This window comes from Pholcus phalangioides, unplaced genomic scaffold (genome assembly GCF_987345545.1).
Source record: "Pholcus phalangioides strain wild (caught in Gottingen) unplaced genomic scaffold, Ppha-v1.0 ptg000024l_1, whole genome shotgun sequence".
NCBI lineage: Eukaryota > Metazoa > Arthropoda > Arachnida > Araneae > Pholcidae > Pholcus > Pholcus phalangioides.
This window is the reverse complement of record NW_028301616.1, coordinates 19876959-19900926: the sequence shown is the minus strand read 5'-3', so window position 1 is coordinate 19900926 and position 23968 is coordinate 19876959. Positions and strand designations below refer to the sequence as shown.

Genomic DNA, 23968 nt, shown 5'->3' with positions numbered 1-23968 from the left:
ATAGCTTTGGTGATTTAACACCAAAGATCTATCTTTTCCTTGAATAGGCTAGGGCCTTTGCCTCAGACATTCAAATTCCAGCTGTTCAAAAACATGTCATAAATGCTTGATTTCGCATCACAATAGCTGTGTTTCCACATTTTATCAAGCTGATTATCATGTGAAATTTCCAAATTACCTGTCCAGGTATAGGTACTGGCATCCCATGTCTAATCATTTGTGGTGCTATCCTAATTTGGTTACTGCTTATCACCACTCTAGGTGCCAAAGCTCGTTGCACATTTGCAGATCCAAATCGCGTCGGATTAACATTCACAACCTGGATGCCAGGAACAGGATGTTGATTAGTAACCACTTGCGTCATGACATTGACAGGAGTACTTGAAGACGGGTTCGATTTTGTCGTCGAAGCAATCACAGTTGGCTGAGTTGTAGCACCTGGGAATACAGTTTGTTGTTGCTGCACAGTTGATCCTGACTGCTGCATATCACCCTGGATGAAAGCATTCACTTGCGTGCTCTGAAGTCCCGCACTGTCTTTGACATTTGTGAGGGTACTACCCGAGGACACAGCAGTGCCCAAGATTGTTGTGCTCTTCGTGGACACTGGCTGCGACTGTAAAGTCTGTTGCTGCTGCTGGGAGAGAACAACACTCTGATATGTACAACCTGGTGTAGTCTGTGGCGGCGGCATCGTCGTGACGGTTTGGATGGTGCTGAGCACAGCTGGCGAGTTGTTCTGACACACCACCGTGGGTCCATTCCGGACCACACCGCCAGAAGTCATAACCAGAGTCGCGTTCGCTGCTGGGTTGACCCCGTTCTGGAGTTTCAAATTGTTCCTCTGTTGATACTGGGCCGCGGCGACCACGGGAGTGGCGGTCTGAACGAGGTTCGCCGATGAGTAAGGTACTTTGATGTCGGAACTGCTGACCACGGCCGCAGAGTTCACTATGGCCTGTTGTTGCTGCTGCGTTTGTCCGTAAGAATTCACAAAAGCCCCCGCGGGCAACGTCGCCGACGTACCACCACCACCAGACATCACCGCGTTTTGCATGGGCACGGGACTCATGCTCATCCGCTGGGTGGTGGTGCTAACGAAAGTTTTGTTAGTCGTAGTCGAGCCCGAATTCAACAAAGTGCCCAGAAGAGCACCATGTTTCTGTGCAGCGTTCAGCGTCCGCAAATTCGCGTCCGTAAAAGATGGGCTGTTGTTCGCTGGGGTAGGGCTGCTCTCGGTTCTGGTGTAAGGTATGCCTGGTGATGACAGCTGAGACTCCAAAGAACCGACCAGCGCGTTCACTGCCGACTCGTCTATGTCTGAACACAGCAGCATATCCTCGACGGACTTTGCTGACGCCATTTTCCTACATCACGTTTTAAGGAGCTACTGCGCGTGCGCGCGGAAAGTTTATATACAGAGCTGTAAATAACAATAATCGCGGGATGATTTCCCATTTGGTGGTGAGGGGGGAAATTGATCGGCTCAGTGCCTTCGTAAGCACTTCCAGCCCGAGCTTTCTTGCGAGCGTCTGGCCGTCCCGAGTCCGCAAACTCACTAACGAACAAGAAAAACGCAGCGATTAGGACCAATAAATAATAACTCATTAGGTCATTAACTGAAACGTATTATGTTTATTGTGATGTCATCATCCTAGCGACGGTAGGATTTTTTTTCCCTGAAATTACTTCTTTAAAATACATTAACATTATATCACCAAAAAAAAATAAAAAAAGGAGCATCAATAATGTTTCGAGTCATTTTATAATTTTTTTCATTTCCATTTTCTTAAAAATATCCCAATTTTTGATCATTTTCAAAATTATTTATAAACTTGAAGAAATTTCGAAGGAAACTAGTATTTTTTTTGGCAACATCATTGTATACATTTTTTTTTTGTGGGATCCCTCCTTGCGTAAGTTCATACTAAAGTATATTCAATTTTTAAAAAAAAAAAAGTGAAGAAATATACACGGATTGTGAGTAACGATAGTGGCTTCCATGGCGTTTGAACACCAGCCTGGGATGGCAATAGAATGCTTGAGCATCCCGATAAAACTGACTAAAGAGGCTGGTATCGACGCCGAAGGCAAGGAGGTGCTTAAATGTGGTTTCAAGATCGGAGGCGGAATTGATCAAGATTTCAAAAAGAGTCCACAGGGTTATAAAGACAATGGTATTTACGTGACGGAGGTCTACGAAGAGAGTCCAGCCGCCAAATGCGGCCTAAAAGTCCACGATAAAATCCTCCAAGTCAACGGATACGACTTCACCATGGTCACCCATAACAAGGCAGTGGAGTACATAAAGAAGAATCCAGTCCTCAATATGCTCGTTGCACGGAAGGGTGTGACACATTCTTGAAAAAACTGCGCCACTGACTATCTCTCCAGCTGTTCATTATTATTATTGTTTTTATGTGCTATTCCTATTTGTTTTCCTTCGTAGAGAATATAGGGATCAGGTCCTACTAATTTGGTTCCTTTCGAATGCTGAGCATTGTTTAACAGTTATAAGCCATTTGACTTTATACCAAAGAATCGCCCGTGTATGTTATGGACATTGTATTTAACGTCCCTGTTGAATGACCTCAGAGATCTCGATTTAGCCAGTATATGTTTGCGCAAAGAAAGAAGTGCCAAATATATTTGTACAGAGTGTTATTTGAAGCTATATACAACTTGTGTAGTGATTTTGCTGTCACCTAGAAAAAAAGCAAATTTAAGTTAACCTATGTTTCTTTGAAAGCGTTCATGCTAAAGTTTTCAACGTCCCAAATGTTTGTGGATCATAGTTGTGGTGGAAAATAACTAAATTAATTATTTGTGTGACTGGAAAACAGAACAAAAAAAAAAAAAAACCATTCCAGTAGTGATCGAGGCTGTGTTTTGTGAATATTTTTTGAGTATTTGTGGCTGGTCCAATTTGACAATTTACTTTAAAACTTTTGTTTTTATTTTTTCTACCACACTTTCATGGTTTGATGTAAACATCGAGAAATGATATGAGCTATCAGTATCTGTCCTGAATAACTTATTATTTCTATTGATATTTTTCTACTGTTTTCGTTTTTGTGGTGATCGCTTTTTGTGTTTTCATCAAAATCTGACTGTTTCGAACTCATTTTCATCACATCAGCAAATTGGCGGACACTTTGTCAAAAAAAAAAATTCATCTGAAGTGGCCAGCTTTACTTACAAAAACATTTCTCTAATTGGTGCCAGAAACCAGCTAGGTATACACAGTTACAAAACCTATGAACTGATATTGTGTTAAAAATTATATGAGCATGTGCATTTTAATAATGAACTTGTTTTAATATAGAAAATATACTACACCTTATACTCTTAAGCAGTGTTTTTAATTCTTTATTTTCCTAAGGACCGACAATTCTTGGGCAAACACAGAAAACTCTTGGGCTACGTAAGATAGCAGAAATTGAAATGAAAATATAGTGATAATCACTGCTTTGTGCCGAGACATCTCATGTGGTCATCTCATAAAAATCACTGTCTAGATTGCTTGCCCACTGTCCCTTCATCGTTGCATTTCTGCATTGATATTTAATCATTTGTATCTGTCAATTTAGGGAATTTTCTCCCAGCAAACCTTCAATTGAACGTCATGATTTAGTATCAGAAAAGTTTCAGACTATGATAAGAAAAATAAGTTATATGTGCAGCGCTTGATGAAATGAAGAAAATTGAAGTGCAGCCAAATTTCTTAGGAGCGAAACATGATTTCTTCTCAAGAAAAACGGTCCTAAATCAGGGCTTGACAAATTGAGAAATAAAAATCTTGAAACCTACCAAATGTTTCAGAAGCCAAGTATTTTTTTTTTGCCAACCTTGAAATCAAACAAAGTTGTAGGCTCTAATATTAATTTGGTGCCTGAGATTTTTCAAGCACTGTCCTAAGTAACCTAGTTTTTTCAACTTTTCTGGAACTCTTCCCCTTCTGATAAAAGAAACATCATGAAATTTGAAAATTTTGTTTTATCCCGTAGACTCCAATTTAGCAAGCACTTACAGGAAATTTAGGGTGGTGCCTATGCAGATTTTCTAATTGCAATGGAAATTTGGCGTTTGGGATTTATCAAGCACTGGTCAATGGTTTATAATAGGGTGCACACAGGGCAACATCCCTGTGCACCCCCTTTATAGAGGGCAGCCAACAGGTTGCATATAGCCCACAAAGTGCTGAAGGAATTCCTAAATTTGTTAATTCACACAACAGTAATGTAATTTATGACTTGTAAGGGGGGTTCTGTCATGCCACAGGCAGAAATGGTTGTGCACCTGTGGTTCATAAAGATATGTAGTTTTGAAATTTTTTCTTTTAAATGGAGGTAGGTCTACAAGGGGTTACACAGTCACCACACAAACTTTATAATTTTCCATTTGTGAATACCATAGGGTAGTCAGTTTTTGTGGCAACAATAATTTTTATGTTAGTTATGTAGAGTAAAGTCTTTTTTTTTTTCATTTTTTACGGACACTGGCGGGACAAAAAACATCTGTCTGTAAAAGAGGAATGAGCAGGGGTTTGAAATGCTTACCTTAAAGTGACCCGAGAAATTACAATTTGGCTATTCAAGGGGGGAGACATCTGAGGGATGACCATTAACAGGAGTTTCACTGTAAATAGCCTATTAATGATGCAAGAAGTTTGTCGAACAACCAAAGTTTGGCAACTTGTGTGAATCAAGAACAAGAACACTATTATTTTAAGAGAAAGTTCTCTGTGAACAGAAATAATTTTGTATCCTTGAAAGATTTCATGTGCTTGCGTTACTTTCTGCTCCCAAATTAATAATCTTTTTTTTATCAAAGGAAAATGACTATAGCAATAGGTTTCGAAGGAAGTGCAAACAAGTTGGGTGTTGGCATTATTCAGGATGGAAAAGTTTTATCCAATCCTCGTGTGACATATGTTACTCCACCTGGCGAAGGTATGTTGCTCAAGATTCAAATTTATAAACGTGTATCTCACCAAGATCAGGGTTTGACGAATCCCAGGCACCAAGTCATCATGGCAACTGGAAAAATGGTATTGGTGCCTAAAATTTTCTGTGTGTGATCAAACTGTATGTAATATTTGGTTGGCTTCTAGATTTTTTCTCAATTTGTCAAGCCCTGACCAAGATAGTAGAATTTACGTATACTTGATTTGTTATTAATGTTTTGCTCTGGTCTAAGATATTAAATATACATAATGAATCTGACCTATTCTGCCAAACAAAAGGGGGTGATAGACGAGCCCAAGTGGGTCATGAAAAATCCCACCAACCCTGTCCTATCTCAAACAGTTTTTGAGTTATAATGGATAATCCATTATGGGAAAATAAATGTCAAGTCTGAAAAAAATCCAGATTTGTGAAGTTTCTGAGAGACCTGCACACAAACTATGCACATATTTGGAAAGCAGAGAAAAAATCCTATAAGGTCACATCAATTTCATTGAAATATCACCAATTCTGAAACAGAATTGGTAGAATTGGTGATTTAAAATTGTGTTGACAATTTGATTTTGAACTTTGCTAATCTTTTAGCGCTTTTAGACTGCTATTAAAACCAGATATTTTGATGAAATTTGTGTCACCTTATAGCAATTTTTCTGCTCTTTCCAAAGGTGTGCTTAGTTTGCATATAGGCCCCTTTGTTTGGCAGAATAGGTCGGATTCACCCGGCATTATGCAATTTGTACAGTGAAATTATGATGTGCTTAAAATACCCTGAATTTACAGAGAGGATAAGTAAAAATTTAATTCAGGCATCCTTACTAAGAAAAAAGTGGGCTACATTTGTAGCCCACTTTTTTCTTAGTAAGGACCCAGGGCAGTTAGAATAAGGTGATTCAAATGATTACAATTTTTCTCTGTGATACTCATTTGGTTCTGAAATTAATGTAATGATAGAAATGCAGCATAAATTAATTAGTCCAGGTTTTCTGCACACAACACATTTATTTCTCCTTTCCCCATTTTTCTGAATTTTTCATGCTATAATTTGCAATACTTTTGCCAATATCCATAGATCTGCTGGATGAATTATTATGCTGGGCCATCACTGGACAGATATAATAAATGAAAAGACAACAATTTTTTTTTTTTGACACAGATTGCTTAAAAACCTGAAATTCATGTTTTTATTCAATATGTGTCTATGTTGCAGTCATATTTTTTATCGTATTGGAACGGTGGGAATCTGGATCTGGTCTTAGAGCCACCAATTATCTTGAAAGATTTTTTCTTCCCCCCACCACCCATATTTAAATTAAGAGGTTTTGTTGCGCTTTAAGACAATTTCATTGTTACTGGGGGTTATCTGGACAGTCATTGGTACGTTGTAAAGCTCTTTTGATGCTAGCCTGCCATTCCTATTAAATCTTGTGAGTTAAATAACTTTTTTAATCATCTAAAGCAGTGATTCCCAACATGGGCATTAGCGCCCCCTGGGGGGGGGGCGATGAAATGTTCCAGGGGGGGCGGTAGAAGCTAGGGACATAACATAGGATCCTATAGGTTAGATTGCGATGGGAGAAAAATATTTCTGAAGAAGGGGGCGATGAGAGAAAAATATTTCTGAAGAAGGGGGCGATGGGACAAAAAGGTTAGGAAACTATGATCTAAAGCAATCTTGCATAAGTCTTGCATCAGTTTTTCATGACTGATTGACTGTCCTGATAACTGACCAATACCATAAAAAGCAATAACGGCATTGAATGGCATAACTTTCCATTGGACTTATCCCATTGCCGGGGGATCTCTTCCAGCCCAGCTTCGTGGCAGTCTACTTTATTTTGAGTCAAAAAATAAAAAAAAGCAAATATATGCAATTTTTGCAACATTTTCCAACATACAATTGGGTACTGTCATGATTAACAATTTTTGTAGTCATTATAGACGAGATGAGGTTGGGAGTTGGAGAAAAGTTCTGGGGTTTCGTTAAGAAGGATGAATGTGCATATAATATAATGAAGATGCATTTTAGAAGCAATTGGTGGGGGTCCATGCCATCTCATCTGTTATCTTACACTTGTCATATTATATACATAGCGTACAACAAACAAACAACACAACACTCTTATTTTATAATATAAAATATCCATCAGAGCCAGGGTCGCAACTAGATGCTTGTTCACCCGAGGCAAGCACACATTTTGACGCCCCCTTGTAATGTTGAAGGGGAGGTTTCAGAATGAAGTTTGTGCCCCCTCTAGTCCAGCGCACGGGGCACGAGACCCACCTGCTCCCTCCTAGTTGCGGCCCTGATCAGAGCGAGCTATCTCACTTATCACCTTGTTGGTGAGCAAATGGGTTTGGTAACTTGTGGACTAGGAGCCAGCATCAGTATTATTGGGTTGAGTTCACTCGTTCCAGTAGATCTGATGAAAATATACAAAATAAAAATTTTGTGTGGGGGAATATATACAACTGATTGTATATGTAGCATTGAATGTCTAGAAATATCTATGAATCATAGTCCATCGAAAATGATTTCGAATGTTGTTAAACCAATAAATTGGTGTTGTGCACCAATACCTATTCATTGGAGCCTTTATTTTTTATTCAGGATTCCAACCTAAGGATACTGCTCGTCATCATCAAGCACATATCCTAGATGTGTTGCAAAAAGCTCTAGATGAAGCAAGGGTGAAACCGGATGACATTGATGTGGTTTGCTACACGAAAGGTAAATTGAAAATGATATTTAAATTTTGACCCTAGAATACTAGCTATACCTCTCAGAAACATAGATATAAGGTAACTACCTTAAGTCATGTAGTTTTTATCAGTTTATATTTTGATTAGTATTTTTATAAGGTTTAAAAAAAATAATGAATACATTTTTTTCTGATAAAAACTAGAGTAATTTCCATCAATGTGAACTTTACGTGTGAAATTATTTTACAGTTATATAACAAGGCACAAAGGGATTATTATAGCACATGGGGGGGGGGGGGAGAAGCTTATACTGAATCATTATACCAAGATCATGATGTTAAAAAGAACATCTCTTTCCCTCTGGCTTCGGTGATCTCTTTTGATTTCTGGGAGAAATCTTTAAAATTATAATTTGAATCTGTTCGCACAAGAATGTCTAGCATTTATTCATAAAATTTTGAAAGGATGAATATGCAAAAATGAATAATTACCATCATGCACAACTGAAAATACTTAGTTATGCCAGTTAGGTATGAAATTATATTGTGCTATGGTCAGTGCCATCTTATGCGTAGACCCAACTGGGCACCTCAAGAGACGAGCGGGGCCTCACATAAATGAGATTTGATTGAAATTTTTTAGAATTTATGTAGGGCCCCAACAAAATAACTTGGCACTTAACTTAATTTGGCCCAGCATAATGCTCTTCATACAGATCTGACAATGGTGTGTGGGTGTGCTATAACACAAAACAAGCATAATTCTAACGAAATAAATCCCAAAAAGTTTTGGTACCAGCCAAATTTCTTAGAAGCCAAAAATGATTTTAATCTCCAAAAAAATGGTATTAAATTATGTGTTTTTTTTTTACTCTGCCGGGACTTTATATTATTTTTTATATTAAAAGACAGTGTCGTGAAATCAGAAAATTTTGTGTCATTTATAGACTCCAATTTAGCAATCAAATACAGAAAATTTCGGGCACCAATACCAATTTTATACTTGCCATGGTGATCTGGTGCCTGTGATTTGTCAAGCCCTGCTTTAGGGCCATGCATGCGTGCATGCGCATACACACAGTAATAATAGTATGGTATGTGTACGTTCTTGCATGCTACCAATTCTTGAGAAATTCCCTGGAGGAATGTTTACAAGGTGCATGTATGGTCAAAATTAGTACGAGTATGGTATGTTAATTCTAATTTTCCTTTAATTCAACAAGATATCCAAAGCCTTTTCTTAAAAATTCTCATTTTAGATAATTTTCTTAATGTTAAATTTTACCATTCCCGTGTTGCTGTGTGAAACTCTTGCTTTACCAGTTCATCTAAAAGAAGAAAATTTCAACATTACACACAGTATTCTTCTTAATTTGTTGAATAAATACATTTTTTTTTATCAAGCTCTCTAGCATTTTCTAGGAAGGAGAAATGGAGAAAATGCAGTAGCATTAGCTGAAATTTTAATTTGAAGTTTCTTAAAAAGAGAGAGAGCATGAGATTTATAGTGTGTTTGAATAGTGAACAAAAAATTGTTTCAAAGATGTTAACATGTTTAACCCATTCACAAACAAGAGTTTGGTAACAAATTTGGATGATCTATATTTGACTAAATGGCGATAAATCTGTAACCTTTTCCTAACCTAACTGCGCGTAAGAAAAAGGAGGAAAGAAAAAAAAAATAGAAGAAAAGGAAGAAATAAAAATAAATAAATTACAAGAGGGAGAGAAAAGAAAAACAGTATAATAGATGAGTGGATTAAGAGATTTTTTTCAGTAGAGATTTCTCTTTCACCCTCACCCTATGTGTTCTCTTTCACTTTTACATATACAGTCGAACTCGCTTATAACGAACATGGATATTACGAAATTTCACATGTAACAAAGTTTTCCCATGATCAGTGAATTCTGTGTTGCTTATCTATGATATTTTTATTGCTTATAACCAGGGTTGGCAGGTTTTTGACACATGACAGTTTTTTATGGTTTAAACTGTCATGCCAAAAACACTGTCAAAAACCTCAAATATTGCTTTTCAATATAAAAGTTCCCATAGGAAATACATGCGATAATTGCATGTAATGTTTAAAATAATTATGTTATACAAAGAATAAATACTTAATATGACTATAAAATAATTTTCTATTCTCTACAAAATTATTTTAGACAATAAATATTGTTTTCTTGTAAAATATACAATTTGAATAGAGCATAGCATAAAAACCGAAGGGAAAACTATGGAACTATTTGATATTCTTCAATTCAAGCTAATTCTCGACCTTCCAAAATTTCTTCAACTGCTTATATATGTATATGTATATAAACATCTGCTGTACTCTTTTTATAACAGATAGTTGTTTAAAAATGCCATATATGTAATGTTGATTTTGTCATTATTGAATTATCTAGATAGTCACTGATACTTGAAACAATATCCTTATTGTGCATAACATTAGAATATATCTAGCAATCAAAATACTATATTGTAGGACTAAAATGTCCTTTAATTTGGCAGTTCTGGCTTGTATATGGCGCTTAAGAAATTCCCATAACTTATTTTAAATACAAAAGTAAGAATAACTAAGTTTTACTATGATACGGTATATTTACTGGCATTTATAAATGCAATGTTTTTCCAATCGAAGCTGTATCTAAGCATGCAAAACAATGTTTTGGATATATCAAGTCCTACCAGCGCTTTCATTGAAAATACTCTTTAAAACTCTTAATTTATACAACCTAAGCAAGAGATTTTTAGGTGAGAACAAATGAGTTTAATTAGTGTATTGACAGAACTTCTCAAAAATTTTTAATGAAATAAAATTTTGGGCAGATCAGGAAATTTAAAATATTGCAATATATATTTTATACTCAATAATCATAATTCAAAATATAATACAGTTTAATCTACCTGAAAGGAAGTGTTTTATTATTTAATATATCTATCAGGTTAAAAAACTATTTGACAACACTGACAATAAGTTTTTGACTGTTTTAATACAGAGTTGATTTCTGAAGCCAAAAACCTAACCCTGATTTCTTATCACATTTATTTTGAATAAACAGCTCTATTTCACGATGTAAATTGAACACAGATAACCAATAGTTTAGATAAAATGAACCATAGAATTATATAGTATCTGTTCTAAATATTTGATATATAGAATTTATATAGTGAACACATCCTAGATATTGATGTCGTCTATAACGTATTAATCTCTAGTCTCAATGCACTTTTTCCATAGTGTTGAAATATTCTGTCTATAAGTATAAATCGGTTATAGCATACACTTTTCTGGTCCTTGAGTATCATTACATAAGATTTTCATTTTCTTTATATGTGAACCTCTGGTTTGTTCGAGGCTCTTTCACATGTAACTAACTTTGGCTGATCATTTTATCTGTGTTACTATTACAATCATTTGTGTCTGAGATTTGTCTTGTCCTGCTGGGTTTCATGATGTTTATCATATAAAATGTATGTCCAAGCTATATTTGACATCTCATTGTCTTATCTATGTTTGCAGGTCCTGGTATAGCGGCTCCTCTGGTTTCGGTTGCTGTTGTAGCTCGAACCGTAGCACAACTGTGGAATAAACCCATCATAGGAGTTAATCACTGCGTTGGTCATATCCTTTAACGTTTGTAACATTTTTAGTTGTGTAAAAAATATTTGATATGCATACTATGTTTGGAATTTAGTTTGGAACTTCAGACAAATTAAAATGTTGGCTGAAATAAAAATACCCTGTAGAAGTATACTTTTAGTACCCTGATAGAAACTTTGCAAAATTAATATCTTTCATTACCTTACCTATTCTACATTTTCCCTTAAGCGGGTTATGTGAACTTGAGTAACTGCAGAAAATATGTGATCACCAACATCTTAAATATAAGGCATATTTTCTGTTTGTATCTGTGACATATGTCGTTGATGGTATTTGCTTTCGGTGCGGTCATATATTAGCAATGCTTGAATTTTAAAACCGAAACATTCAAATTTAAAATAAAAACCTTTGAAATCAATCATGTGTAGTGGAATTTTATTTAAATTCTCAATCAATTTTCAATTTATTTTGAAATTATACAATGTTGCTCCAGTAGATTTCTTTAAGATTGTATTTCTTGAAACAAAAATTTACTTAGGCACCACATCAGAGTAATAACCACAAGCCTCCAAAATCATGTTTTTGAAAACATAAGCAGCACAGTGAATAAGCTAAAAAATATTGTACATATTCTACTTTTGCTGAAATGTTAAAATTCTGTTGCCACATGCCTTGATGCAGCAACTACACTTTGGGTTCAGTTGGAAAGCTGTTTGACATTCGGGGATAAGTTTTCATTACAGACGATTTTGATGGAAAATCGGTTACATTTTTACTGCTATCAATTATATCTTGCCATTGCTAGTGGGCTTGCAACTTCTAGTCAGCTTCATCCCGTGAGCAACCAAAAAAGTAGTTTTGTAGCCATGTGTAAATTTACATAGTAAATACCATATATACTCGTGTATAAGTTGACCTCCCTCTCTTTCCTTAGACTATCAAAACCACAATGTTGATCAATGTTTTTCTCTGCAAAACTGACCCATATATGTCTACCCCCCCCCCCCACCTCCAATTTTGGAATGAAATCTTGAACAAAAAAACTTGGCTTATACATGAATATATAATTATGGTACTTGATATAGAATTTATTTTTTTTACCATTTAAACACTTTAACAGCTTATTTAAATATTGAAATGGGAAGATTGGTTACAGGAGCTTCAAACCCTACGCTTTTATATGTTAGTGGTGGCAATACTCAGGTGAGATTTCTTTTTGTTTCATCCCAGTATGCTATAAGATTTTTGATTGTTGTTTGCTGCTAAAAAAAAAAAAAAAATGTAAAAAAATTAACAGAGCGACACACACACACACAAATCTACTTTGCTGTATAATTCATCTTGTTATAATTTATATCTCAACACCAGTTTTCATATACATGGTGGTTGCAAATGTGCATTTAAGAACCATATTTTCCTTTTTATAATTGCCAGATTATACATCTTTGTAGTAGATCATATTCTGCTGCATATTGCAGTGTACGCTGCTTGATTTAATCACATCGGGACTCTGGGTTTCTGATAACTATATATATCTGAAAAAAGACCTGTTATAAGTACAATGACCATATGTCCCATTTAGTCAGGCAGGATATATGGAATTGTTATTTTTATTTCTCACATAATGTTTTGAAATGTTAAATCATGAATTTTTTTCAATTCTCTAAAACAGGACCCCTCCCTCTTAACCTAGAATTCTTTTTCTTATTCAAAAATTGTGAGGAGTTATAATGGAACCTTCTAATATGTGCCAATCAGCAACAATATGCACTGTGTAGGGTTAACAATAACATATAGGGAACAAATTAGTCTGGTTCAACCTTAGCTTCAAAATGTGCAGAAAGAAAAAAAAATTGATTACATAAACCAAAAAGTCCTGATAACTATAATTTTTTTTAATGTTATATTAGTTGGTTCTGTACTTATGAAAAGTGATAACAATACCTGAATGATAACATTATTGGTGATTCTAATAAGTGGCATCTATTGTCTATTTATCTTTTTTTTCAGAGAAGTTTGAATGGAAATGAATATTTAAAAAAATTTATTAAGAAAAATAATTTTTTAAAGCTTTATAGGTGCCATATATATATGCAAGTAGAAAAATTTCTATTCTTTATACAAAAACATGTCCAACAACCCCTTACATTCTTCAATATCTCATTATTGGTTGATGCATATGTAGAATTATACGCTGCCGCATTTTATACCGTGCATATTTTCTCAAAAATAGCGAAATGCGCATCTGTGGATTTTGTGCAGAAAAATATTTTGAATAGCAGGCTCTTATAGAAAGATAGCTTTTTAACATCTTCAAAATTTCCATAAAAAATTAAATCAGTGTTTTGTTAATCATGTTTCTGCTCAGTTCTTACTCCTTTATAAAGTTAGTTCTCTCGTAATGACTTTTTTTCCAGTACAGATCTTAATACCACAGTCACAAATCTCATTAAAATGAAATTGGTGGGGAGGGGGGGGGGTTGTGTTTCCTAAATTTTGTAGTTTGATATTTTTTTCACCTATGAGTTAAAAATATTCAAGACTAAAGAGTAACTGTATAACTGTGTGAAATGTAGCTATTCTGTTATAATCAGATACTGCATTTCATACTATTAATAATAGTTTAATAATTATTAAATATAGAATGTTTTTTCATATTTTTTCATTTAAAAACCTCATACTAATCATTGTTTAATCTAAACTGATACTTTATTGAGTTTATAAGTTTATATTAATATCTACATTGCTGAAGTAAGCAATTGATAGTCTTAGAACTTATAATTTGATAATTAGTCTATGAACAATTTAAATGATAATATAAAGATAGTTATATAAAATATTTTATATAACTATCTGTTTAGTTGTAATTATATTCAGTCTGTAACTGATTTTTTAACTTGTAAAAAATTCTTATCCTTAAGTTTCATGAACTGAAATTTTTCACATTCTGAATTTTTTTTCATGTATTAATCATAGCTTCTCATAAAAAAATTAGTTCCAAATCTTTTCCCCCCTCAGATTATTGCATACAGTGAAAAGAGGTACAGAATTTTTGGGGAAACCATTGATATAGCTGTTGGAAACTGTTTAGACAAATTTGCGAGAGTATTAAAGGTATGGAAATAAAACAAAAACACTTATCATTTGATAGTCATGAGATCAATATGTGAATGCTTTGTTGATAGTGTTGTAAACCCTTGATTTCACTGATCTTGATTTAGTTTTATTAAGATTTAATAGACAAAATTTTGCTGCCATTTTCTTTTGCTCATTTAATTGTATGCATTCACATTTTTAAAGCATTGATGTCACTAACAAGATTGTCAGCCAATTACTAATTGAACGAGGTTATGTAAGGATTGTTTTCAATAAATGGTTTTAAATTGTGTATGTGTGAAAAAAGAAAAAAAAGAAATGAAACAGAACAAGTATGGGGCTTGGTGCTGAAATTTTTTGCGAATATAGTGTTAATTCATCATTTAATTTCATAAGATAGAAGAAACATCTGATCTCACTATTAAATACATTGAAGATAGACATTGCATTGTTACAATGCTTCCAGTTTATCCTTATCACTATCTTCACGTCTGAAAACAGATACTTCCTTTTTTTGTGTCTTTATAGAAAAATTTCTAAAAAACCAGAACTTGTGCTTTGCAGAAATAACAAATCCTAAAGAAAAGAGTGGCATTTTTTCTCTTGAAAAAATATTGGAAATTGCCAATTGTCAAATATGATACCAAAACTGACCTAAGTTTCCAATTGTTGCTAAAAAATAGTCCGAAAAATTTCCAAAGGCAGGAAATGAAGTGCTGTAGCAAGTCACTGCGGATTTAAATTAATTCCACAAAAAAACATTTAACATGACAAATACGTGAGGTGAATATTCATTGCCACAATTAAAATCAGCTTAATTTCGGTGAAGAATAAAAATTCAAGTAGGCTTCATTGAAAATAAAGGAAAAAAACGACAATTTTTATTTAAAAAATAAAAAAAAGTCGGGGGGGGGATTTTTATTATACAAAAATATAAGAATGCCCTGAGAAAACAGGTAATCCTGAAAAATTGCCAATTTCTTGTTTTATTTATGTGACGCTTTCTTTGGCAGCAAAATGTTTTGTCACGTGACACTTAATTTTTTAAGTTTGAGAATTGTGCCACCCATAATGATGTATAGTAACCTCTTGTTTTATACATTTCATGTCAGAAGACAAAGAAAAAAAAGTGAGATATTACCAATGACTTTATTCCAATAACGTTTACTTTTTGACATCGCTTCTAATAAATGTACAAATTATCTTAATGGACATTATAATGAGATGCAGTATAGAGAGGAGCTAATGTAGTATTTTATATGTAATAATGTGTGTGTGTAAAAATTAATGTCATAGTTTATTGATTTTGTTTGATTCAGCTCTCAAATGACCCAAGTCCTGGATACAATATTGAGCAATTAGCTAAAAGGTAATTTCTGATTATCTAATTTTTAATTTTATTTAAACATTCAAGTACTGAACAGTGAGACCGTGATTCCTTTGAATTAGATGATGTACACATTTTGTTCTATTAGAATGAATTGGGTCTATCTTTTTCTTTCAGGGGAAAGAAGTTTCTAGAATTGCCATATGTTGTGAAAGGGATGGATGTCTCATTTTCTGGTCTTTTGAGTCATATTGAGGTAGGTAAATACTTTTCATCTCGATAGCTAGATGTTACTGATCTTAGTACTATGCATTTAATTTTGAAAGCCTGCAACCATTCATCATGATCCACTCTCACAGAACACTTATTTTGACAATCTGTTTTAACTGTATTATTCAATCTTGTCAAACATTATCTCACAACTGCAACTGCATTTCAGTAAAATGTATCAATATCGCAAAATCTCTTCTTTTCCCCCCCCCCCCATTTAATTTAGTGCAGTATATGAATAAAAGATTTCCCCAAGGGTGATGTTCGACCCTTATTTTTTTATCCATCAATAAAAGAAGGTAATCAAACAAATTCAATTTGGCCTTTACAGGAAAGAAACACAAATATTTCTTGCTATGAAAATAGTTAGCTAATAACAAATGTTGCACTTGTTAGCTTTTTAGTTGCCCAAACTTGGTTCGGCCAATACGGAGAAGGGGGCTGGTTAATCAATTTATTTCTCATTGAAGGAATAAACGTAGGTTGTGTGAGTGCAAATTTTTTTCAATGGTGAATCTCAATTTATTTAATTATTTTTTCAAGGAGTTTATTATGACAAGGTTTCAGATAAATGACCTTCAAAATTAATGTAATATAATTAATTTATTAATTTTAATCAAGCACTGGCTTAATAAGTTGGTATAAGAAAAAAAACCGAGTTTGAAGGTGATAGCACCATTTCTATTCATGTGGTTATAATGCCATAAAAAATATGAAAACTTGTATTAGTAGTATTGTTAGTAGAAGATATACAGAAAAGCTGGCTAATTTTGTAGAGATACTGTTTTTTGGAAAAATTTCATCTCTGCCCCCTATGGTGGTGCATGGCTGATTGCTGTCACCGATCATGCATGGTACCATTCAGCATATATATGGGCTTCGTTGGTTAAATGTTCTATCTGTCACTATAGCTCCGCTGTATGCCTCTAGGGGCGGGACAGCAATATATATCATTGATTGATTGATCTGTCACTATAGCTTAGTTGGTAGAGCACTCAAGTCTCAGTAGGGGGCAGAGGTGAAATTTTTCCAAAAATCAGTATCTCTACAGAATTGGCCAGTTTTTCTGTATATCTTCCACTTGTAGTAACAACAAATTTTAATTTGCTATGTGTTATGCAATTTTTTTTCTCTTTATTAGTCTAGAGCAGAATCACTTTTGGCAAGTGGGAAATATACCAAAGAAGATCTTTGCTTCTCGTTACAAGAAACTGTGTTTGCTATGCTTGTAGAAACAACAGGTACACACCATGTTTTAAACTGGTATATCAAAATAATGAGGCTGGTGCACTCAATCATGAGAACACTTATTGTGTTATATATAGTGTAGCTTCTGAGACTATCTTTTTTTCTTAATGAAAATTTAAAAGCAATTTTTTTTTTCTTCTACCATTGCAGAAAGAGCTATGGCGCATTGTGATTCTAATGAAGTTCTTATTGTAGGAGGAGTTGGATGTGAGCATCTCTTTTTTTTTTTTTCAATGCTTCAATAATGTCATTTATATGCTGACTGAGCAAAACGCTACAAAAAGTATTTCTGGCTGTGGATGTGCTTACTATATAAATATACACTATTTATAGTAGTAGTATATAAATATACAGTGAAACCTTACCACACAGACAACTGAATCTTGATATAAGAATAAATCCCTGTACTATGATGTTCAAAATCTTGTTTGGAATCACCTATAGTCTGATGTTAAATTCTTCTTAATTTTTCTTTAAATATGATAAATCCCCCTATAATAATACTTTCTAAAGGGATTCTGAAACTGGTTCAGTGATATTTTTCTAAATCACTCTAAATCATCTTCAATACATTTTTAAAATTGTCACCTGTATGTTTTTGTTCTTCCAAAGAAATCCTTAGGTGTTTCATACCACCTGATCCCCGAAAATGTTATTGAAGTTGCCTATATTGCTATTTTCTGTGCAGTCCACAGAAGTGTAATTGGCAAACCATTTACAGCGGCAGAACATTTTACTGAACTTTATTATAATCAGATTTATTTTTAAAAAAACTTCAGATAAAAGGCCTCTGTAGCTGAATAGTGATGACCTGCTTATAGTGAAATAGTGAAAACACCTGCTTCATGAATGATAGGCTAGGTTTTTAATCTGACAGTAAATGAATAATTTGCTTCTAATGCCCTGATTTATTTAGCAGGGAAAAACAAAATTTATTTGTTTTTCTTGTGAGATTTTCTCATCGTTCCTTCAATTAGTATTTTGTAATTTATTTTTTTCTCCACGCTGATATGTTAATCAGGTGACATTGCTCTTTTGTATTTTTTATTATTTCAAATGTAGTGTATAATCATATATTCATTGAATGTATGATGATCCCTGTAAGGTTCGGGAGAAAAGAGTGGGAAGAAGGCCTGAGAGAAACAGAACTCGCGAGAGAAAAGAAAACGAATTGAGACATTAAAAAAAAAGAAAGAGGAGTGGGAAAGTTTGTACCGAAGAGACATGACAGTTTCATTGGGGATGTTGGATAATAAATGAAATATATGTTTTCTTCTTTTGGGAATCTAGAACCCAGTTATTTCTTCCAGAAATCAGAGTATAAGTACTGCCAAGGGCCTACGACCGATAAGAAGAAGACGGGGGGGGGGGGGGAGTTTACTACCCCGAACATATAATTAATGTCTTTCTTATTATTTAATGTCATTTCATTTTATCCATTTCAGGCAATTTGAGATTGCAAGAAATGATGGGCATTATGGCTGAAGAAAGGGGTGCTAAACTTTATGCTACTGATGAAAGGTATTAAATGGTGGTGTTTATTTTTTAACTTCTTATATACATAATTGTGTCATGAGCTATTGCTGGAGTTGTAAGATCTTCTACATTTTCAATACAATTAAAATTTGTAAATTATTGGTTACAGTTAGTTTCATTAAGTCTGAAGCAGGGGGTGTGAAATTGGTGCTCCGCAAAGTCCCAACAAGATCCAAAAAATATCATTTTTTTAATGAAAAACACTTAATTTTCAAAAATTCTACATAATTTTTTGAAATTAAGGTTGAAACTGATGTCAATATTTTTGCCCTAAAGAAGGTTGTAATGTTCAATGTTGTGATTTTGCTCTCAATTTTTAAGTCCAAATCTTGACATCGTGCTGGTTGGTGATAAATGGTGTGAATTATGGGGGGGGGGGGGGGAATGCTCAGAAACATAGATTTTAATTAAAATTAAACCCATAATAAATTAATAAATAAAATTTGGTATATTTATGTTTTTCTCAGTTCCTTTCCATTCCAATTGGATGATTTTATTTTTTTAAATTTTGATGTAAAAGAATAAAATATAATACACTGCTGGCCACCGTAAATGCAACACCCTGAAGGAAGCATGCAAATAATATGAAATTTACAACATGCATTAGTGGAGGTGAGATATGCAAATGATTAGAATTTCAGCGCAGACGCACATCACGCGCGCCTGTGGCGCCACTTCAAAGCGCTATTTAAGGCTTGGAGATTTCGACGATTTGAAGTACGGCAATTGTGTTTTTCTTGTGGTTTTTTCAAAAAAACGATCAATTATGCCTCGTAGAAAACAGCGATCATCTTTTGATCAAGTATCCGAGTTCGACAGAGGAAGGATAGTGGCCTACCGAGATTGTGGATTATCTTTCAGGGAAATCGGTAGTCGTGTTGGACGAAACCAAACAACTGTAATGCGGATATGTGATCGTTGGATGCAGGAGGGTACGACGGACCGACGAGTTCGATCGCATCCACCTCAGTGCACCACTTCACGTGATGACAGGCGTATTGTGCGTATGGCAGTGACGGATCGCTCAGCCACATCACGAACCATAGCACAGCACATTCAGTCTGTACCGCATCATCCAGTGTCTGCGCGTACCATTCGACGCCGTTTACAGCAGAGTGGTCTGTCCGCAAGACGTCCATTGCTTCGTCTACCCTTGACGCAGAACCACAGACGTCTCCGCCGCCAATGGTGCGATGAAAGAAGGATGTGGACGGCACAATGGAATGAAATTGTCTTTACTGACGAGTCACGCTTCTGTCTGCAACACAAGGATGGTCGGATTCGAGTCTGGAGACACCGTGGAGAGAGGCTGCTGAACAGCTGCGTTATGCACCGCCACACTGGTCCTGCACCGGGTATTATGATATGGGGCGGTATTGGATATCACTCTCGCACTCCTCTAGTACGCATTGCCAGTACTTTAAAAAGCCAGCGCTACATCTCCGAGGTGTTGGAGCCAGTTGTCCTTCCTTACCTTCAGGGCTTGCCCACAGCCATATTTCAACAGGATAATGCGCGACCACACGTGGCACGCATTGTCCAAAGGTTCTTCGTCAATCGCCAGATTGAATTGCTTCCCTGGCCAGCTCGCTCTCCGGATCTTTCGCCGATAGAAAACATGTGGTCCATGGTTGCTCCACGATTGACTCAGATTACATCCCCAGCTGCCACACCAGATCAACTTTGGCAACGCGTGGAAGCTGCTTGGTGTGCTGTACCCCAAGAACACATCCAAAGTCTCTTTGAATCAATGCGGCTACTGATTTTGGCAGGAACCACACTTCACAGAAGTCTATAAATTTAATCATTTGATGCTTGGTCAACATGTTATCTACAAAATAAATATTGTTGCGATATCCCTTGTCTTTCTTGGTGTTGCAATTTGGGTGGCCAGCAGTGTAATTGGGGGCTCACACACGTGATATAATTCTGAATGAAATAGCCTGGGGCACAATCGAGTTTGACACCCCTGGTCTATAGGCTCCATAATGATTGACTTAAACCTCGAATCATCTGAATTGGTTGCTTTCTAAGAAATTTATGTAGGGAATTTTATATAGATTTTCTTTTTCTTGCATAAGGAGGGGAGGAATAATATTTCATAGAGCTACTGATAATTCTGTATACATCTCTAAAAGTGAAATGAATCATTTTCTCTCTTGTTTGTCAGTGGTTTATTTGTTTTTTTGTCGTGGTTTTTCCACTGGATGATTGGTGTTGCTCAAAGTGTATATGCTTATGTTTTGTCATTTACTTATGTACGGTATTCCCCCACTTTAGCCAACATGCAGAAAAACACCAAAGGGGACTAGCATGCCTTGAATACTAATATTTTACAGCATTCGCAGATGCTGAATAATTCTTAAATATCTGGTTCTTCAAATTGATTGAGTTAGTTTTAATTTTGTGTAGTCTCTGATCTGCATTAGATCCTTTCTGTTTTATAAACTATAAGTTCAAATTTTATGTCTACTTTTGCCAGACATTGATTTATTAAAATCGGCAGATGGTCTAAGCGTTTTTATTTACATTGATTAAATGAATTCAACCCTTTCCGGCATGGTGTCCCCATAATGAGGCCCTCTTTACATTGTTTTCTATAGATTTTGTATAGAGTAGTTAATTTACTACAATGCATTCCACTGATGCTTTATTATAACTTGGTTGTTTTATTTTTTTTTTGTCTTGTAATGCAATTACTGTGTTCTGTATCAAATAGAAAAAAAATTCATTAAACAGGTTCTGTATTGATAATGGTGCAATGATTGCTCAGGCTGGATGGGAAATGTTCAAGTCAGGATATGTTACCCCATTTGAAGAGACAACATGTACCCAAAGGTTTGTATGCATACTATTCCGACAATTTAAGAGAGTCAAGGAAGTAAAATATGATACATTAAATTCTACTACTGAATAGAATTATATTACATATATACACAGTAGACCATCCAGTAGACTATCCAGCATAATGTGGTGGAAGGGGAGGACGGATAACAGAAAAGCCTGCGTTCTATAAATACTCATGTTCTATCCCCCCACCCTCCCACTGCCATCAGAAAACGATCCTTTTTATAACAAAACACACTCTTATTCATATTTTCTTATCTCTAAGTACAGGCGAGTACGTTTAAAAATTTAGTACTGAAAAAGTCCAAGAATAAAATTAAAAATATTGCACATATTTCAAGAAAAACTTTATAATGTCTAACTTATATATATATAATTGCAAGAAACAAAATCATGTATACTGTATACCAGTGTTTTTTAATGGACCCCCCCCCTCTCCCCCATGGGATCATTTTCATTTATTATCATTGCATGCAGGTCACATTTAGTGAAATTGTAATTTATTACTTCAATTTTTTTATGATATGCAAATTATAAAAACATTTTGGATTTCTTGGGGAGGCAGCATGGAAATTGACCTTGCTACAGGGAGTCTGTGGTGCATTGACGTTTGGAAGCCGGATAGTCGTGAGTCTGTTGTGTATAAATTGCTGTAATACCTAGACTTGTATAAACCTGTACTAACATTGTCTTGGCCTTAAAAATGATTTTTTTTTCAATTAGACAAAATTTGAGCAAAATCTTGAAGACTTACGATGTGATGTGTGTTCTTGGAATGGAAATGTTTCTCCATGAGATGAGTCTGGTCCTGGCTGCTAGGCACCCGTGCTAGATCTTGAGATACTTTGGCGGCAGCCTAAATGTCACAGTTGTGTCTAAACTGCACCCTGGACATTGCTGCTCTAATAATTTGTATCTCACTTTTTTAATTTTGCAATACCGATTCCTAAAACTGAGGCTTTTCTCTTCATTGCTTCCAATAAATTAACGCGTTTAAAAAGAAATACATGTTGTGGTAAATTGAGAAGCTATCCATTCTTAGATAAGACAATCATAAATATTTTTTATGGAATTGTATTATATTTTATCATTGTATATATAGTCTTTAGTTTTAATGATTGTATTTTTAATCGGCATTTTAGAAATATAGGGCATCCATATTTGTTATTGGCAACTTTTTCTCAGCCACCTCGTTGGGCATTTTGCCTGTTGTGGCCTTGTATTTTCAACATTAATCGTATGGATTCCAGGGTTTAATTACTTAGATTCCTACACAAAAATATTTTTTGTTCTAATACATTTTATGATAAATTTATGGTCAGGAAATGATTTGTTATGGTTTTTCTTGTTTTAGGTACAGAACAGATGAAGTGGAGGTCACATGGCGAGACTGAGTTTATTTAAAGAAAATTGTAATTTTTTTTTGTGCATTTTATCCTCTGTCATAGCCATTATTATTTCCTCTTGCTGTTTTGTGAATTATTGGCTGTGAATAAATCCTCATTGCTGAAAAATACTTATGTGTGTCTGTATCTGATATATCTGTAACGAAAATGTCAGAGAAGTATGTTAGATCAGTAGTAGTTTTAAACGGTACAGTGCAGTGCTTTGATCAGCTCCCAGGAGTGCTGTGCTGTTTTGTCACACTAAGTGGATTTACTAATTCAATATAGTATGAATAGTTTATTAAAATATACATTTAATTGTTTCCCTAATTATGCCCTGGCTGATACAGCTTTAAACGTTGATTTTTAAGTCTTACGGCTAATTCAAGGCTGTGACCTAATCAATAATTTTTTTACTGCCTTCAAAGGATTGTGATGAATTTTCATAGGCATTTTGCAGGTATTTCTTTTTATCATGGTTAAATTATTTTTTTTTCAAAGTTCCAGGATTGTACATAATGTTTATCAGTAATTAAAATGCTTGAAAAAAAAGCTAAATCTACAAAATCAACTTTTTTTTAAATTGCTTGTGTTTTTTCAGTTGTTTTGAATGAAAAGGAAGTGCAGCTTTTAAGAAGCTACAACGTGTAAAAAAGTTAGTGTTTCTACACAGGCATTTTTGTTTCTTAGTCATTTTTCTAGATGTGACTTATACATGCCAAAGGCTTATATACCGGAAATCATGGTTATTTCTTACATTAAAATACATAAATTATTTGGGGATTTAAATTACGTTTTCACTTGACGAATCTCGCCCATGCTGCAGCTGGTATGTTGGCCTATGTTCTGACTTTTAAGGTGCAGTGAAAAGAATTTTTATACATAACATACAAGGATAATGTGAACCAAAATAATTAGGGAACTATGGATCAGATCAGTGTTTACCAAAGTGAGTGGTAGAAGTTAGTGGTATGACATAGGATGA

At 34.7% G+C, this 23968-nt stretch overlaps 3 protein-coding genes across 7 annotated transcripts in view; 2 read left to right on the top strand and 1 right to left on the bottom strand.

Annotated features, from left to right (window-relative positions):
• LOC149068937 (transcription initiation factor TFIID subunit 4-like) overlaps positions 1-1656 on the bottom strand; it is a 44102-nt gene extending 42446 nt beyond the window's left edge. For 2 of the 3 annotated variants that reach the window (XM_089250564.1, XM_089250565.1), the window contains exon 1: positions 179-1503. In XM_089250564.1, coding sequence (XP_089106690.1) covers positions 179-1363 — 1185 coding nt within the window. In that variant the 5' untranslated portion in view covers positions 1364-1503. Of the gene's footprint in view, positions 1-178 lie in introns of all 3 variants that reach the window. The other variant, XM_089250566.1, reaches the window with a different exon arrangement.
• On the top strand, positions 1525-23114 carry Tcs3 (Probable tRNA N6-adenosine threonylcarbamoyltransferase Tcs3). 3 transcript variants are annotated; one of them, XM_089250568.1, is made up of 13 exons: positions 1525-1663; positions 4834-4952; positions 7576-7695; positions 11194-11299; positions 12408-12477; positions 14293-14388; positions 15690-15739; positions 15875-15953; positions 17109-17208; positions 17366-17422; positions 18661-18736; positions 21491-21589; positions 22953-23114. In XM_089250568.1, exons 2-13 carry the CDS (start codon positions 4838-4840, stop codon positions 22990-22992), a joined length of 1008 nt encoding a protein of 335 aa, XP_089106694.1. In that variant the 5' UTR covers positions 1525-1663; positions 4834-4837; the 3' UTR covers positions 22993-23114. The 3 variants fall into 3 exon arrangements, with proteins under 3 accessions (XP_089106694.1, XP_089106693.1, XP_089106695.1); XM_089250567.1 differs by lacking the exon at positions 1525-1663 and adding an exon at positions 3101-3236; XM_089250569.1 differs by lacking the exons at positions 1525-1663; positions 17366-17422 and adding an exon at positions 3101-3236.
• Positions 2003-3050, top strand: LOC149068936 (tax1-binding protein 3 homolog). The gene has a single exon (XM_089250571.1). The coding sequence runs from the start codon at positions 2003-2005 to the stop codon at positions 2363-2365; it is 363 nt and encodes a 120-aa protein (XP_089106697.1). The 3' UTR covers positions 2366-3050.
• Positions 23115-23968: the final 854 nt, after the last annotated feature.